Raw genomic sequence first — 14633 nt, forward strand, 5'->3', positions numbered from 1 at the left:
TACAAGACAATGAGTTAATAGTGGGATGAGAATTTTAACTTCTCCATTTCTGGACTTGTGTGTGTGTGTGTGTGTGTAAAGGGTCCAATCCTGCAAGCTCTTTGCATCCAAAACACCAACTGACTTCAAATGGGCAGTGTGTGACATGAATATTGCCTTGTAGGAGCAGAGCCTCAGGGTATACACTATATCCTGCCAAATAAGGGTCATCTTCTTTTGAAACTATAGAGCATGTCACTGAAAGGAAACCCTCCCCACCAAATAAACCTACAACTGCAGGTGCCCTGGTAAAATCTTAATGGCTGGATAAAGCAGTAAATGGGTCGGCATTGTGAAAATACCCTGTGTAGTTGATTAGAGAACTGTTATCTCTATAATTATGGCCGGGATATCATTCTCTATTAAATTCTATAGGTTGGTTTAATGCCTTGACAGAAAGGAAATCATACTGAGTTCTATAGAGACCTATGTAATTTCTGCAGAAGTCTATCACATTCTGTAGGATTTTTCCAGACAGGAACAATTTCAGGAGCAGAGCTGTATTATTCATCAGCTGCCTAAACCCTCCTTAGCAAACTTACAGTAAAGCTTTGAAATGCAAACAACTTCTGGGTTGGGAAGCGATACTTCTCAGAAGCAGAACAATCGCATTTGTAGTGTGTTTGGACCCATGTGTCCAGGACACCCTCTAAGAGCTGCAGGAAGAATCTACAGGCTGCCTTTGTCCTTCACGGGAAGGAATGGGTGGAGAAGGGGCAGAGAGGGCACTGGAGGGGAGATCAGAGGAACTGGAGGAGTCAGGGAAGGCTGCCAAATCTCTATCTTCATTGCCAGAAGGCCCTTGCGGTGCTGGGGAGCAGGAAAGCAACCACTGACTATCGCTGTGCAAATAACCAATTTTTCAGGGAAAAATGGGTTTCCACTTGACCCAATTTAAAAAAAAAAAATTTGGTGAATGGAAAAGTTAAAAAAAAAATCCCTTCCTTTTTGGGTTGAACGAAACATTTCGTTTGACCCCAAGTGAAATGTTTGGTGTTGCTTTTAAAAAAAATCAAGTTTTATTTTAATAATAGTGAAGTAAATTTCAAAATGAAAAGTCATTTGAATACAAATCGGAAATGTTGAGATATTTTTAGATTTTTTGTTTTTTACCAGAACACCTGGGCAAGTTCTGCATGAATGAGTGAAATGTTTAGTTTGACCTGAATCTGCATTTTTCGGCCCCCTCCCCCCCCACCCCCCGAAAAAAAAAAGTTTTAATCAAAAAATTTCGCCCGGACCTGCTGCTGGTTTCTTTGGTGCTTCTTGCCCCACCAGCTGTATCCCTGTTGCCTGTCTCCCCACAATTCCTATTCATGGCATAGTTGGACTCAGCAGCAGGACATGTAGGAAGGCAGCCACTCTCCCCAGGAAGTAACAGGGGATGGCAGCAGTCTCTAGTCAGCCACCAGCATAAGTGAACAGAGAAAATGACGGGGGGGGGGGGGGGGGACAAGTAAAGCAGCAGAGAGACCAAGGATTTGGGAAAGGGGATGAGGAGAGACATAGACCCACCAGGGACTTTATGGGATTGGAGGAGAGACTAAGGCAAGTTAAGATGAGCATTTTTGGTGAGGCATTTCAAAGATGCGTAAGGGATAACCACTTGGAACTTGTGTCTGGGACCGCCTGAATACTGTGATGCCTCTATGTGGGTGCCTTTATCAAGTCTTGTCGAGGTGAGTCTATGTAAGACGCGATATGGAATTAAACCTGTGGCGGTGCAATGGGCAATAATATGGGAAGAACAGAGGGAAGTGTCCCAGGTGTCAAGGTTAAAACCTGCCTGTTTTAATTACACACAGCAGATCTCCTGAATGCCCCAGTGTTTTGCAACCTTTCAGAGATGTCTTGAGCAAATGTTGTCACTGCAACAAGGAACTGGGGAAGAGCATGCGCCGGTTCCTTGACTGTGAGCCAACAGGCAGATTGTTGGAAACCACATGTAAAACCTTAATGGACTTGCAACAAGTAAACATCTCCTGCCCCCTTCCCTTGTGGCTGCTGGATCTGTCTAGAAAAAGTAGCCTGCAAACTACTCAATGCTGGCAATAGCCTACAATGATACCTAGGGAGGTGATGGAATCTCCTTCCTTTGAGGTTTTTAAGGTCAGGCTTGACAAAGCCCTGGCTGGGTTGATTTAGTTGGGGATTGGTCCTGCTTTGAGCAGGGGGTTGGACTAGATGACCTCCTGAGGTCCCTTCCAACCCTGATATTCTCTGATTCTATGACAAGCTGGAACAACTGCAGTGCACTGACTTCAGATGTTTTCACAGCAGTAGAAATGCAGCACAAAATGGAAGACGCAAGAACAAAGCCCGGCCACGATCCTGTTTTGCTCAGTTCTGCTCATCTTAGGCCAAGCCCTCTACCTTGCAGAGTCCCACTGAATAGAATGGAATAGCTTGCAGGACTGGGCCCTGATTTCCCAGAGTGCTGAGTGCATAGTCATAGCTCCCACTGAGGTCAAAGGCAGCTCTAGTGCGCTCAGGACTTTTGAAAAATGAGGCTTGTGCCAAAATGTGGATTCAGGAGCCTAACGTTCAGTTTCTCTTTCTGAAAATCTCAGCCTTCATCTATGAAGTTTGCTTTTAATACTGCACATGGCGGTACTCCGATAGTTATCCCCTTTTCAAGGGAGAGAACAGAGAGAACAAGAGCTTTGCACTGGAATGAACGAAGGCCCCTGCAAAAGAGCAAGGCAGGACTGCTGGCGTGAATGCACCCACCTTCCCTCCATCAGCGTTGTACTCTTTCTCGTCGCCTTCCAGGAGTCTGGCCAAGCCAAAGTCAGTGATCTTCACATGGGTTGGTGATTTTACCAAGACATTCCGGGCTGCCAAGTCCCGGTGAACCAGTCTCCTCTCTTCCAGGTACATCATTCCCTGGGGGACACAAAACGTTTCCTTTAAGTCAAATAAACCCTTAAATATTTTTCATATTTCCCCCCTCTTTTTGCAACCTGTTTCCATGATATCTTGAAAAACAGAGTATCTTATTATTGTATTATAAAATAGTACTGAGAGCTCAGAGCCACATGGATGCTAAGAACTGTACATAATGAGAGAGTCCTCACCACCAATAACTTGCAACCTAGATAGACAAGATAGAGAAAGGAAGGATTATCCTCCCCATTTTGCAGACAGGGAACCTGAAGCACAGAGAGATTAAGTGATTTGCCCAAGGCCTCAACAGGAGTCTGTGGCAGAGCTGGGAATTGACTCCGGATCTCCTGACGCCCAATCCAGCTTGCTAATTACAAGAAAATGCTCCTGTTCTATATCCAAAGCCTCTGAGCTGGATATAAATTTTCAATATTCTTAGTGAATTATGGGGAAAACAACTCTGTGTTCCTCTGGCTGCAATCCAGTTGCTTTTCCAACCCCATTAAAACTTTACCTCTTGCATTATAATTGGATATAAGATCAATGGTCAATGTCTTTTATGAGTGTATACATTCTGTTACAAGTAGTTTTGTTAACAAGCCGTCCAGGTGCCTTAACAGATACGGTAACACATGCCCAAATTGTCTGGTCTGCATCTGCTCTAACCATTTACTTAGTCTGATGACAGGCTAAGCGCCTGCGATCAGCAGGTGAGTTTACAGGAGGCTTTGTGGCACTGAGATCACCACCAAAGCTTAGCCTTAGTACTTATATGGAAAATGCAAGATGCCCTGAGAGGGTTACAAGCCTGTAATTTCGTAGGGAGGAATTTATGACATTAGCAGTCATTATAGGGACCTGCAGATGAAATTACATGCCTGGCAATTACCCTTACGGTAACTTTTAATATATCAACTCTATAACATACACAGTAGTTTAGAAAAAACATATTGGAAGCTGTAGTATCATGTAAAATGATCATTTGAAGAGTCACAGTCAGTGATTGAAGTAAGCACATTACTCAGTATCATGGGCCAGATTCTGATTCCCTTACACTGCGAGGCTACACAACTGGCCCTATGAATATCTACGGCTCTGGGTCTAGGTTAAGGCACTATTCAATTTAATGTGGTCGAATCTAGTCCTGTGCTGACAGAAAAAGGGGACACCTCGACAGAAGTCACCAAGGGGCACTTGGAAACGTATTTCAGCGAAAAGGAAACCAGTAGCCATAGCACTTCGCTTTTAACAAGACGGGTTCAATGCAATCAACACAGAAGGTTATGAAAGGCTCATGGGGGGGCCTCAGCATAAATTCTATTTTATTTTTAATGCAATATATTTTGCTGCAGTCAACACGAAGAGAGTTCGGACAGGGACGTGGGGACTATATGGCATACAGCAAACAGAATTATTTTTAAAAGGTACTTTTAGTGGAAGCAAGCACTCTCTCATGCCAATTACAAACCAGTGCTGCTGGTGGCTGAACATCAGAGCCGCACACTTTGAAGGATTAAGAGTTTCTGACATCAAAACAAAAGCTGTGGGAAAAAACAGACAAATAAATCTCACAGAGCAAATGGTTATGAACCAAGCATGTCATGAAAAGGCAGACTGCTTCAGATGGTATCGTGATCAAGCTTCTGTACTAACACTTGGAACCCAACCATCAAGTGATACTGTATAAAACAATCCAATCGATCAGTACCAGTGACATTCCAGGATACAGAAGTAGCAGCATCAACAGCAACAATAAAAGCTGACAGGCGCAGAGGAGCACCTGGTTTGGAGAGATGTATGTCTTAGGGGAGAATTTATTAAAGGGCATACTCTATCGCCTAGTAAAGAGGAGTGGACAGAAGTTGATAAAAGTAGAGGTAGGAACTGAAGAGAAACAGTTAAATGAAAAAAGATTCCCATTCAACATGAAGGCAGACAACTAAATATTGACAGTGCTTGTATACAAATGCAAGAAGTCTAAATATTAAGATGGATGAACTTGAGTGCCTGGTATTAACTGAGGATATTGATATAATAGGCATCAGAGAAACTTGGTGGAACAATGATAATCCATGGAAGATGGTAATACCAGGATAAAAAATATATGGGAATGACAGAGTAGGTCACGCTGGTGGGGGAATGGCACTGGATATGAAAAAAACCTAATCAAATATAGTAAAAATCTTAAATGAAACAAATTATACAATAGAATCTATGCGGATAGAAATTCCATGATTGAATAATAAGAGTATAGCAGTAGGACTATACTACTGACCACCTCACCAGGATGGTGATGGTGATTGTGAAGTGCTCAGGGAGACTGAAGAAGTTACGAAAACAGAAAACTCAATAATAATGGCGGATTTCAACTTTCCCCATATAGACTGGGAATAAAATTTCTAGACACCATTAATAACTGGTTCTTGGAGCAGCTCGTCCTGGAACCCACAAGGGGAGAGGCAATTCTGGATTTAGTCCTAAGAGGTGCACAGGATTTGGTCCAAGAGGTTAACCTTATAGCAACCATAACATAATTAAATTGAACATCCCTGTAGGGGAGAAAATACCAAAGAAACTCACCACAGTAACATTTAACATAACAAAGCGGAACACCACAAAAATGAGGAGATCAAAAGGAAACAGAAAATGAAATGGAAATCAAAAGGAACAGTCACAAGAGTGCTATGCCTGCAAGCACTATGGAAACTTTTAAAAAACACCGTAATAGAGACTCAAACTAAATGTATACCCCCTTTTTTTTTAAAAAAAAAGTAAGAGTTCCAAAAAATGCCACCGTGGCTAAATGGAGTAAAAGAGGAAGTCAGAGACAAAAATACGTCTTTTAAAAATTGGAAGTCAAATCCTATCGAGGAAAATAGAAAGGAGCATAAATTCTGGCAAGTCAGGTGTAAAAGTATAATTAGGAAGGCCAAAAAAGAATGTGAAAAGCAACTAGCAAAAGGCACAAAAATTAATAGAATTTTTTAAAGTATATCAGAAGAAGGAACTCTGGTAAACAACTGGTGCGGACAGGGGGTGATCGAGGTGCTGAAGGAGCACTCAAGGAAGACAAGGTTGTTGCAGAGAAGCTATATGAATTCTTTGCATCGTTCTTCACTGCAGACAATGTGAGAGAGATTCCCACATCTGAGCCATTCATTTTAGGTTACAAATATGAAGAACTGTCCCAGATTGAGGTGTCAATAGAACAGGATTTAGAACAAACTGATAAATTAAACAACAGTAAGTCACCAGGGTCAGATAGTATTCACCCAAGAATTCTGAAGGAACTCAAATATGAAAATGCAGAACTATTAACTGTGATATGAAAACCTATCACTTAAATCAGCCTCTGTATCCGATGACTGTCAGATAACTCATGTGAGGCCGATTTTTAATAAAATGCTCCAGGGTTGATCCAAGCAATTACAGGCTGGTAAGCTTACCTTCAGTACCAGGCAAATTAGTTGAAACCATAGTAAAGAACAGAACTGTCAGACGCATAGATGAACACAATATGTTGGGGAACAGTCAAACAGCTTTTGAAAAGGGACATCATGCCTCACCAATCTATTTAGAATTCTTTGAGGGGGGTCATCAAACATATGTACAGGGAGGATTCAGTGGATATAGTGTACTTGGACTTTCAGAAAGCTTTGACACAGTCCCTCACTAAAGGCTCTTAAGCAAAGTAAGCAGTTACAGAGAGAAGGTCCTCTCATGGATCAGTAATTGGTTAAAAGATAGGAAAAAATGGTCCATTTTCACAGTGGAGAGAGGTTAAAAGCGGCATCCCTCAAGGATCTGTTTTGGGACCAGTGCTATTCAACATATTCATGAATGATCTGGAAAAAGGAGTAAACAGTGAGGTAGCAAAGTTTTCAGATGATACTAAGTTACTCAAGATAATTAGATCCAAAGGAGACGGCAAAGAGTTACAAAGGGATCTCCCAAAACTGGGTGAATGGGCGACAAAATGGCAGATGAAATTCAATGTTGATAAATGCAAAGTAATGCTAATTGAAAAAAATAATCCCAATTACAATTACAAAATGATGGGGTCGAAATTAGCTGTTACCACTCAAGAGAGAGATCTTGGCATCATTGTGAATAGTTCTCTGAAAACATCCATATGCTGAATCACTCAGATATGCTGAATCACTCAAAAAAAGCTAAGAAAATGTTAGGAACTATTAGGAAAGGGCTAGATAATAAGGTAGAAAATATAATTCCACTACATAAATCCATTGCACACCCACACATTGAATACTGCATGCCATTCTGGTTGCCCCACTTAAAAAAAGCTATATTACAATGGGAAAAAGTACAAAGAAAGGCAACAAAAATTATTAGGGATATGGAACAGCTTCCATATGAGGAGAGATTTAAAAGACTGGGAATGTTCTTCTTGGAAAAGAGAGGACAGAGAAGAGACATGACAGAGGTCTATAAAATCATGAACGGTATGGAGGAAAGTGAATAAGGAAGTGTGATTTACCCCTTCACATAACACATGAACCAGGGGCCACCCAATCATAGTAACAGGCAGCAGGTTTAAAATAAACATAAGCAAGCACTTTATGCACTGCTGTATCACCTTGTGGAACAGTTACCTTGGGAAACTGTGGAGGCCAAAAGTGTAACTGGGTTCAAAACAGAATGAGATAAGTTCATGGAGGACAGGTCCATCAATGGCCATTAACCAAGATGGTCAGGGACGCAACCCCATGCCCTAGGTGTCTCTAAATTTCTGACTGCTAAAAGCTGGGGCTGGACAAGCAGGGGTGGATCACTCAATAAAGTACCCTGTTCTGTTCACTCCCTGTGAAGCATCTGTCTCTGGACATTGTTGGAAGATAGGATGGACTTCCGGTGTGACACAGTATAGCCATTCTTATGCTCTTAAAAAGTTACCCTTAATTCAGGAAATCCCGATAAGGCTGTGAATTTATATATTTCTTGTTTAGTGTACCCTGTGCTAGGTAATAACTTGAGAGGACTCCATGTTTCTGAAACTGAACTGGCTCATTATTAAGAGAATTATTTTCAGAGATGCTCCAACTGCAACCTCACTTTCCAATGCAACCTCTAAACTCTTCCTGCAACCTGCAACCTGTGCTCTTCCCTCCAAGTTCCATGCAGTTTCCCATACTCATCTTCTTTCTTGTACATTTTTGCTACAACAATGTTCCCTAAAACAGAGGACTCCATATGCACCTGTTTAACCCCTTCTCCGCTTACACATCTTACAACATGGCCTTAATTTTGTGAACTAGAGGAAAAGCATCCAAACCTCCACCACCCTGGGATCACTCCTTAAGTCCTTATTTGGGCAAAACTCCAAATAATAACTTCAAATGAGAGGTTTACCTGAAAAAAGATTCATGGAGCCAATCCTGCAAAAATAGTCATGTGGGTAGATCCTCTTGGCAGCATGAAGTTCCTTTTGCAGATTCACAACCTCCAGGATTGCATGTGCTTTTGGGAATATCCAAGTTAAACAACATATTGATTTTCCTCTGCATCCGATTAACAAGGGCTGTGCATAGTGGGCCATGTATAATATAAACAAAGCGCAACAATGGAGGGAAGGGACGGGAGAAACCTGTGGTCATTGCCACAGCACCTTTTAAACATATATTATGCTGGAAACATCGTCTGAAGACCTTCTCAAACCTGGCAGGAGCAGTCTTATATATGTACGTTTAACCTGTGTATAAGATGCAGGCATATTGCGATAAAAAAATAAATGAATCTGCATTTCACAGCTAGTGTCAACAGCACCCAGTAGATTTATGGTCAAATATCAAACGAATATTTTATGTGAGATACATTGACAGAGCTATGAGACACCCTTCCAATGGGGAGAGGGAGACTGATTTCTAAAAAACTACATTAAAAGCCTGATCCTGAGAATGTTCTGGTCTGCTGTCCATGAGAACACTGAAATTCAACACCTATCATGATCAGCCCCCTCCAAATGAGGACTGCAAAATGCCATCAGAATATAATTTGACTGGACAGGATTGTACAGAGGTCTGCGGGTTTGTGTCTCCACTGGTACCCGAAAATTCGCTAAAAGGTGTGATTTTTATGATGAGACATTAAAGGGGAAGAGCCAATGCTAAAAAGGCTAAAACATAAACCGTGGTTGCTTCCACGATCCTTATGCCCAGATTAACCTCCTACAGATGTTAGGATCGGCTCTGACTAACCCATCATCAAAACCTCTTCACTGCAATGGTTTCCTCACTGAGGAGATCATTGGAAGTGCAATTACTAACAGGATCCGCTAACATACAATCACTCTCTGAATCAGCAGTTAATGCCAGTAAGAAGTTAAACACACACTGCACACAGTTGGGACACAGATAAGTTTAGTAAGCCATTTTTGAATGTTAGCATGAATAAGGATCGGCCTGCTATTTATAATAATCATACCCCTCATCCTAACCCAGTATAATAACCACATACAGAGATAATAACCTGTACTACACCTCGTCTTTACTCACACATATATAACATTAAATATACTTAGGCTTTGCAGAATTTCACGTTTATTTTTTGATAATTTTGATGGATAATATTGATGTTTATTTTTAAGCTTCTTTAATTTTAAGTGAGTTACACTTTCACAGTTGCACGGAATTTTGTGTATTAAGCATTTTTTAAGCTTAAAAGCATTTTTTAAGCATGATTTAAATGTTCACAGTTGCAGAAAATTATGGGAGCGTCAGACAATAATGATTTAATGACAGTCTCTAATTTAAGTTCTTGGGCAGTATTTTTCTTACTTTGCCTATCTGTAAATTTCCATTATTATTTTTTGTCAGTTTGAGTGTGCAAGGTGAAATCAACATTTATTGATAAAAATTGAATCTTTCCAAGTCTAAATATAATATACTGTATATAGCCAAGGACTCTTTTACTGTTTGATTATGCAGCAGTCCAAATGCTTCATAAAATTCTTCATTTTGTAAATATACTGCATAAATGGCTGTCCAGAAATCTTGGGACTTCAATAAGATAAGACCAATGAGCAGCTGAGTAGGTCACAGACAGGGGGGACAGTGGGAGGATTTTAGAAGAAGAATTTGTACTGCTCCAACAGAGCTTAGGAACCCTGCAACATAAAGGTCTTCTCTAGCTGCTGAGCTCCGAAGAGAAGATTCATCTGTGAACCTTATAAGCTCCACCAAAGTGGGGTCCTAGTAGACAAGACTGGTTGGGAATGGAGAGGGCCAGTGCTTCTCCTGAGCCCCTTAGGAGCTCTGCATCTGATGGGGATGCCTGGTGAGTTTGCTGGGGCTCCCAGGCATTCCACAGGTCAAACATCTCTCCTCCTGACAGCTCCTCAGGCTTGGTTTGAACCTTAACAGCCCCCCTGGCTGCAAACTCTTTCTCAAGCTGGTATAGTCACAGCATACAAACAGAGAAGTTAGTGAAAAAGGTTAAATACTCTTGCTGGCAGGTGGCAATATAACACTACTTTATTTCTTAGGGCTTGTCTTAGGGTGATCATACACAATCCCCCTTTTAAGCCCTGTCTCAGATATCACAACTTTTTTCTGGCAAAACTGGGCATTTGCTCTTGCCAACTGACGATCGTGTAGCAGGGCTCTAGCTGTCAGCCCTGGGCGGCCATTTCAGGCGGTGGGAATTGGGTTAGCAGCAATGCCAGGTGGCTCAGGCCAGCCCTGCACAGGGGAGGAGTTCAGGCCAGCCCCATGTGGTGTCCCATTTTCACTTTGGGAAATACAGTCACCCTAGCTTCTATAGACAGGGAGTTAGTGTGTGGCAAGCTGAGCTGTAAATCTACGTTGCACTCGCTTGCTGCGCAATCACTGTCTGTGTGGACCCTGGTACAGGGCCACTAGAAATTCCATCGTGCACGTTGACCTGTTCCCCAGTTCAAACAGAGTATATCAGTGCAGGAGGGAACTTTTAATGTACAGCAGCAGGGGCCACAAAGCCAATTAGTGCATCCCATGCTAGTACTGCTGTTGATTTGCACCCCAGTTTGCGGTGCATTATCTCTCTACTTAGACAAGCCCTTAGAACCCTAACGCTCAAAAACAAAGTGACAAAACAGGCTGCTCCCTAAGGTAGAGAGGCACAACTCAAGCCAGCTTGTTCTAGGCCGCCTCTTTGCGGATTAACTGCTGAGCAGCCAGATTGCACACTTGGATCAGAGCCCTCTAGCCTGCAAGTCGGACCAGGAAGCCCTCTACCATTTAAAGTGACAGCTTATAATTTTAACAGTTTTCAATACACCACACACACCTTCCCCTCATCCAGGGCTGACGCTTAGGAGACCCTCGCCTCCTGTACAGGCCTCCCAGAGACAGAAGGGAAGTTAAAGCTGAACGGGAGTGATTTTGGTCAGGTCTGGACTCGTTTAGCCGAGAGAGACTGCTATGGCGGTAGAGTCCTCTGCCATATTAGACTTTACTGCATCATTCTGATGGCCTTGCTGAATAATCTAAGCCAAGTCTAATACTAGGAGGGCTCTGCCTATTGAGTGCATAGTACACTACATAGAATCACGTACATAGCACCATACATTAACCAGGAGCTTTACTAACCTTGCAGAGGGCCTGGTGCTGCTCCATAGAAGACAACAGCAAAACTCCTATTGCCTTCAGAGGTGCAGGATCAGGCTCGTAGGAAGATAAGGTGGTTTTACTGAGAAGGAAGGCAGACAGGTAAGGGACACTGGGAGACTCCAAGGCAGGAATGGTGCGTAGGTGCCTAACTCCCATTAAAAGTCAGTGACAGGCCTCCATCTGCCATTTGCGCTTTTGAAAATGTCTCTTATAATTAAATACAAGAACATACGTGTAGTTTGAATGGGCCAAATTCTGCTCCCAGTAACCCCCTGTGCAATATCCATGACTCCAGCAGGGTAGCTTAGGTGTAACTCAGAGCAGAGCGTGGTCCATTATACAGGCTCAGAATAAGAGGCCTTTCTCACATTGGTTAGGGATTGTTTGCTGGGGTCTCTGAGCTCTCAAACAGACTGCAACTCAGAGCCCTCAGCTCTGATTCATCAGTATCCTTCTGTGAGAAAACTGGCATAACAGAAAATGAGAGGACCACTAGACAACGCGTTTGTAACAAATAAAAGCACCCTGGGACAGAAGAAAGGAGACTTCTTGTCCAAAAATTCCAGGGGTGAAGTTAAGACACGAAACAGCTTCATGAGTTAGATAAAGTGCTGCATTGCGGCAGAAAAGTCTCTAATAGGTTCATAAAGCATTAGGGCTGCTGCTAACGTAGGCATCCAGAAAGCAGGGTAGCCAAGGACTGCGTGGAAGTAAAAGTATGTAGAGGGAGATCTTTTCAAAGAAATAAAATTGAGCTTCTCAGATGTAACCCTGAGTTATACATTTGTCCCCTGAGATTCCTTGCCTTCAAGAGGTGGGCACCTTTGCTGTTTTTTTACTTTATCGCCGAGCATTACTTTCTGTAGCTATCATTTGTCTCCCAGTTCCTGAGGGCAGTTGTTGAGCAGAGCTGCATTTTGTACAGCTCGTGATCGAGATGTTGCAAGTCTGGGCTGTTCAGACATTTTTATTTGATTTTTTTGGGTACCTTTTTGTACTTTTCAAAGGATCACCCGTTCAGCACTCTTTGAGTCTTTCACAGTTGCTGCAAGTTGCTTAGGAAAAGTCAAACGCTTCGATTTCAAAAGAGCTCTGTCTGAAGTCTGCTTCCATAAGGTGCTTGTGTGACAATGTAAGGCTCCAGTTCAGAACAGCATTCCTACTCAGGAGAGCACTGAAGCATGTACTTAAGTTGCACTGAAGTCAAAGTGCACTCTGGGATAATTAAAAGGGATGAACTGAAGCAGGTATTTAAGTGCTTTCCTGAATTACTGAGGCCCCAATCCTGCAAATTCTTAGGCCTAGTCCACACTTGAAAGACTACTGGTGTAACTATGATGGTTAGCGGGGCGATTTAGTGTGGCTATAATAAACCAGGACCAGCCCTAATATACAGTTATACCAGTATAAAGGTGCCTTATACCAGTATAGTTATTCCCCTTCCCGACAGGAATAAGCTATGCTGGTATAAGCACTTTGATACTGGCATAACTGCATCCATACTAGCAGGGTTGTACCACTTTAACTATAACACCATAGTTTAAAGTGGTAGAACTTTTGTGTGTAGACATTCCCTTACTCATATGCTTAATTTGTCAGCTTCATGGGACTACTTATGCATGTAAAGTCAAACATGTGCATAAGCGTTTGCAGGATCGGCGGCCTAATTCTCCATGGCAATTTATTATTATTTTAAATAAAGCTGTACTTATTCTTCACAGTATTACAAGTGAGCAGATGTGCTGTAATAACTTCCCTGTTCCAGGTGTCCCTAAACCACTGATTCCCAGAAGCTGGGATGGACGACTGTGGATGGATCACTCGATAAATTCAGTTCATTTCCTCTGTAGCATCTGGCACTGGCCATTGTTGGAAGACAGTAATACTGGGCTAGATGAACCATTGGTCTGACCCAGTAAGGTCATTTTTATGTTCTCAGTGTGACTAGTATTCTACTCTTGAGTACAAATATTAACTTCTCGCAAAGTGGAATGGTGAGGAGAGAGAATGTTGATCTGACTCTCCCTAGGAAGCTAAAGGAAGTCAAGGGAGGCCTGACTTACTCTGATAATAACTTCAGCTTACCACAGCCATACCATGCAGCAGAATCATCAGACAGGTGCATGAAGCTAGGAAATTTCAAGCCAACGTAGGACCTCATGGATTTTAATCTGCAGAGCTGGCAGGAGTACATCATCTTCTTTTCTTCTTAATAACTTGAAGCTTGCTTAATAACAGAAATCATCAGTAAAGACAGCTTGAAATGATCATCTCTCCTCCCCTTTCCCCACTAAAAATATCGTATAATTCTACCTAGGGCGAAAGCTGAATACACTTTCAAGGGAGAGAGGCACCTTTTGTTGTCAGAAGCAACTGGGGCATCATCTAGGTCGTGGGAACTCCCTGAGATAACTGTGGGGAGGAAGAACTGAAGTTGCTCTGCAATATATTGACTCAACTGCCCAGGATTTTTTAAAAAGACTCATTCACGGCAGAAATATGATTTGCTATGTGGTTCTGTCGATGAAACTAGACCTCCGGGCCATTCCCACAGCGCGGAGATAGTGAGGGATGATAAAAGAATTAAATCCAATTGGCAGGTACAATCGAACTGGGGATTTACAGCCTGCATTATGCAATTCTTCCACAAGATCAGTTGCTAAGGTGTTCTGAAAATGCCTACTGTTCAGTGAGCTACCGTGGAGGCTGGGGATTCGGCACTGTAGCCTGACCCCTGGCCTTCAAGTTGGGGGTGGTTTCACCCATCAGGCTGTATGTGGGTGAAGAGAATGTCCTCCTTGCTGGATTTCCTCTGCATGGAGGAAGAGAAGGACTTAGTTATTCTAAAGCACATGTCCTTCCTCCCTGCTCTCTGAGGGCCTGTCTTCACTGCAGAGTTAATTTGAGTTGTAATTTTGCCCTGAATTTGAGTTCCACCCCCACACAAAAAGCCTGAACTCGAGCGTGATGGTTCTTTTAACTCAAGTTGGCCGGCTCAAGAAGCACAGGTACAGGTTATAGCTCAAATTAGCACAACTCATCAACAGTTAACACAATTGCTCCATGCTGCTCAAGTGTTCTTTTGCAGCATGCCAGTATCAC

The 14633-nt window shown here is 42.4% G+C and overlaps 1 protein-coding gene across 6 annotated transcripts in view; it reads right to left on the reverse strand.

The window, feature by feature from the left end:
• The window catches only part of ERBB4 (erb-b2 receptor tyrosine kinase 4), a 974133-nt gene that overhangs the window by 43087 nt on the left and 916413 nt on the right, over positions 1-14633 (reverse strand). For all 6 annotated transcript variants that reach the window (XM_073306718.2, XM_073306716.2, XM_073306720.2 and 3 more), the window contains one exon: positions 2770-2925. In XM_073306718.2, the coding sequence (XP_073162819.1) occupies positions 2770-2925 (156 nt within the window). The remainder of the gene's footprint in view (positions 1-2769; positions 2926-14633) is intronic.

This window comes from Lepidochelys kempii, chromosome 11, assembly GCF_965140285.1.
Source record: "Lepidochelys kempii isolate rLepKem1 chromosome 11, rLepKem1.hap1, whole genome shotgun sequence".
Lineage (NCBI taxonomy): Eukaryota > Metazoa > Chordata > Testudines > Cheloniidae > Lepidochelys > Lepidochelys kempii.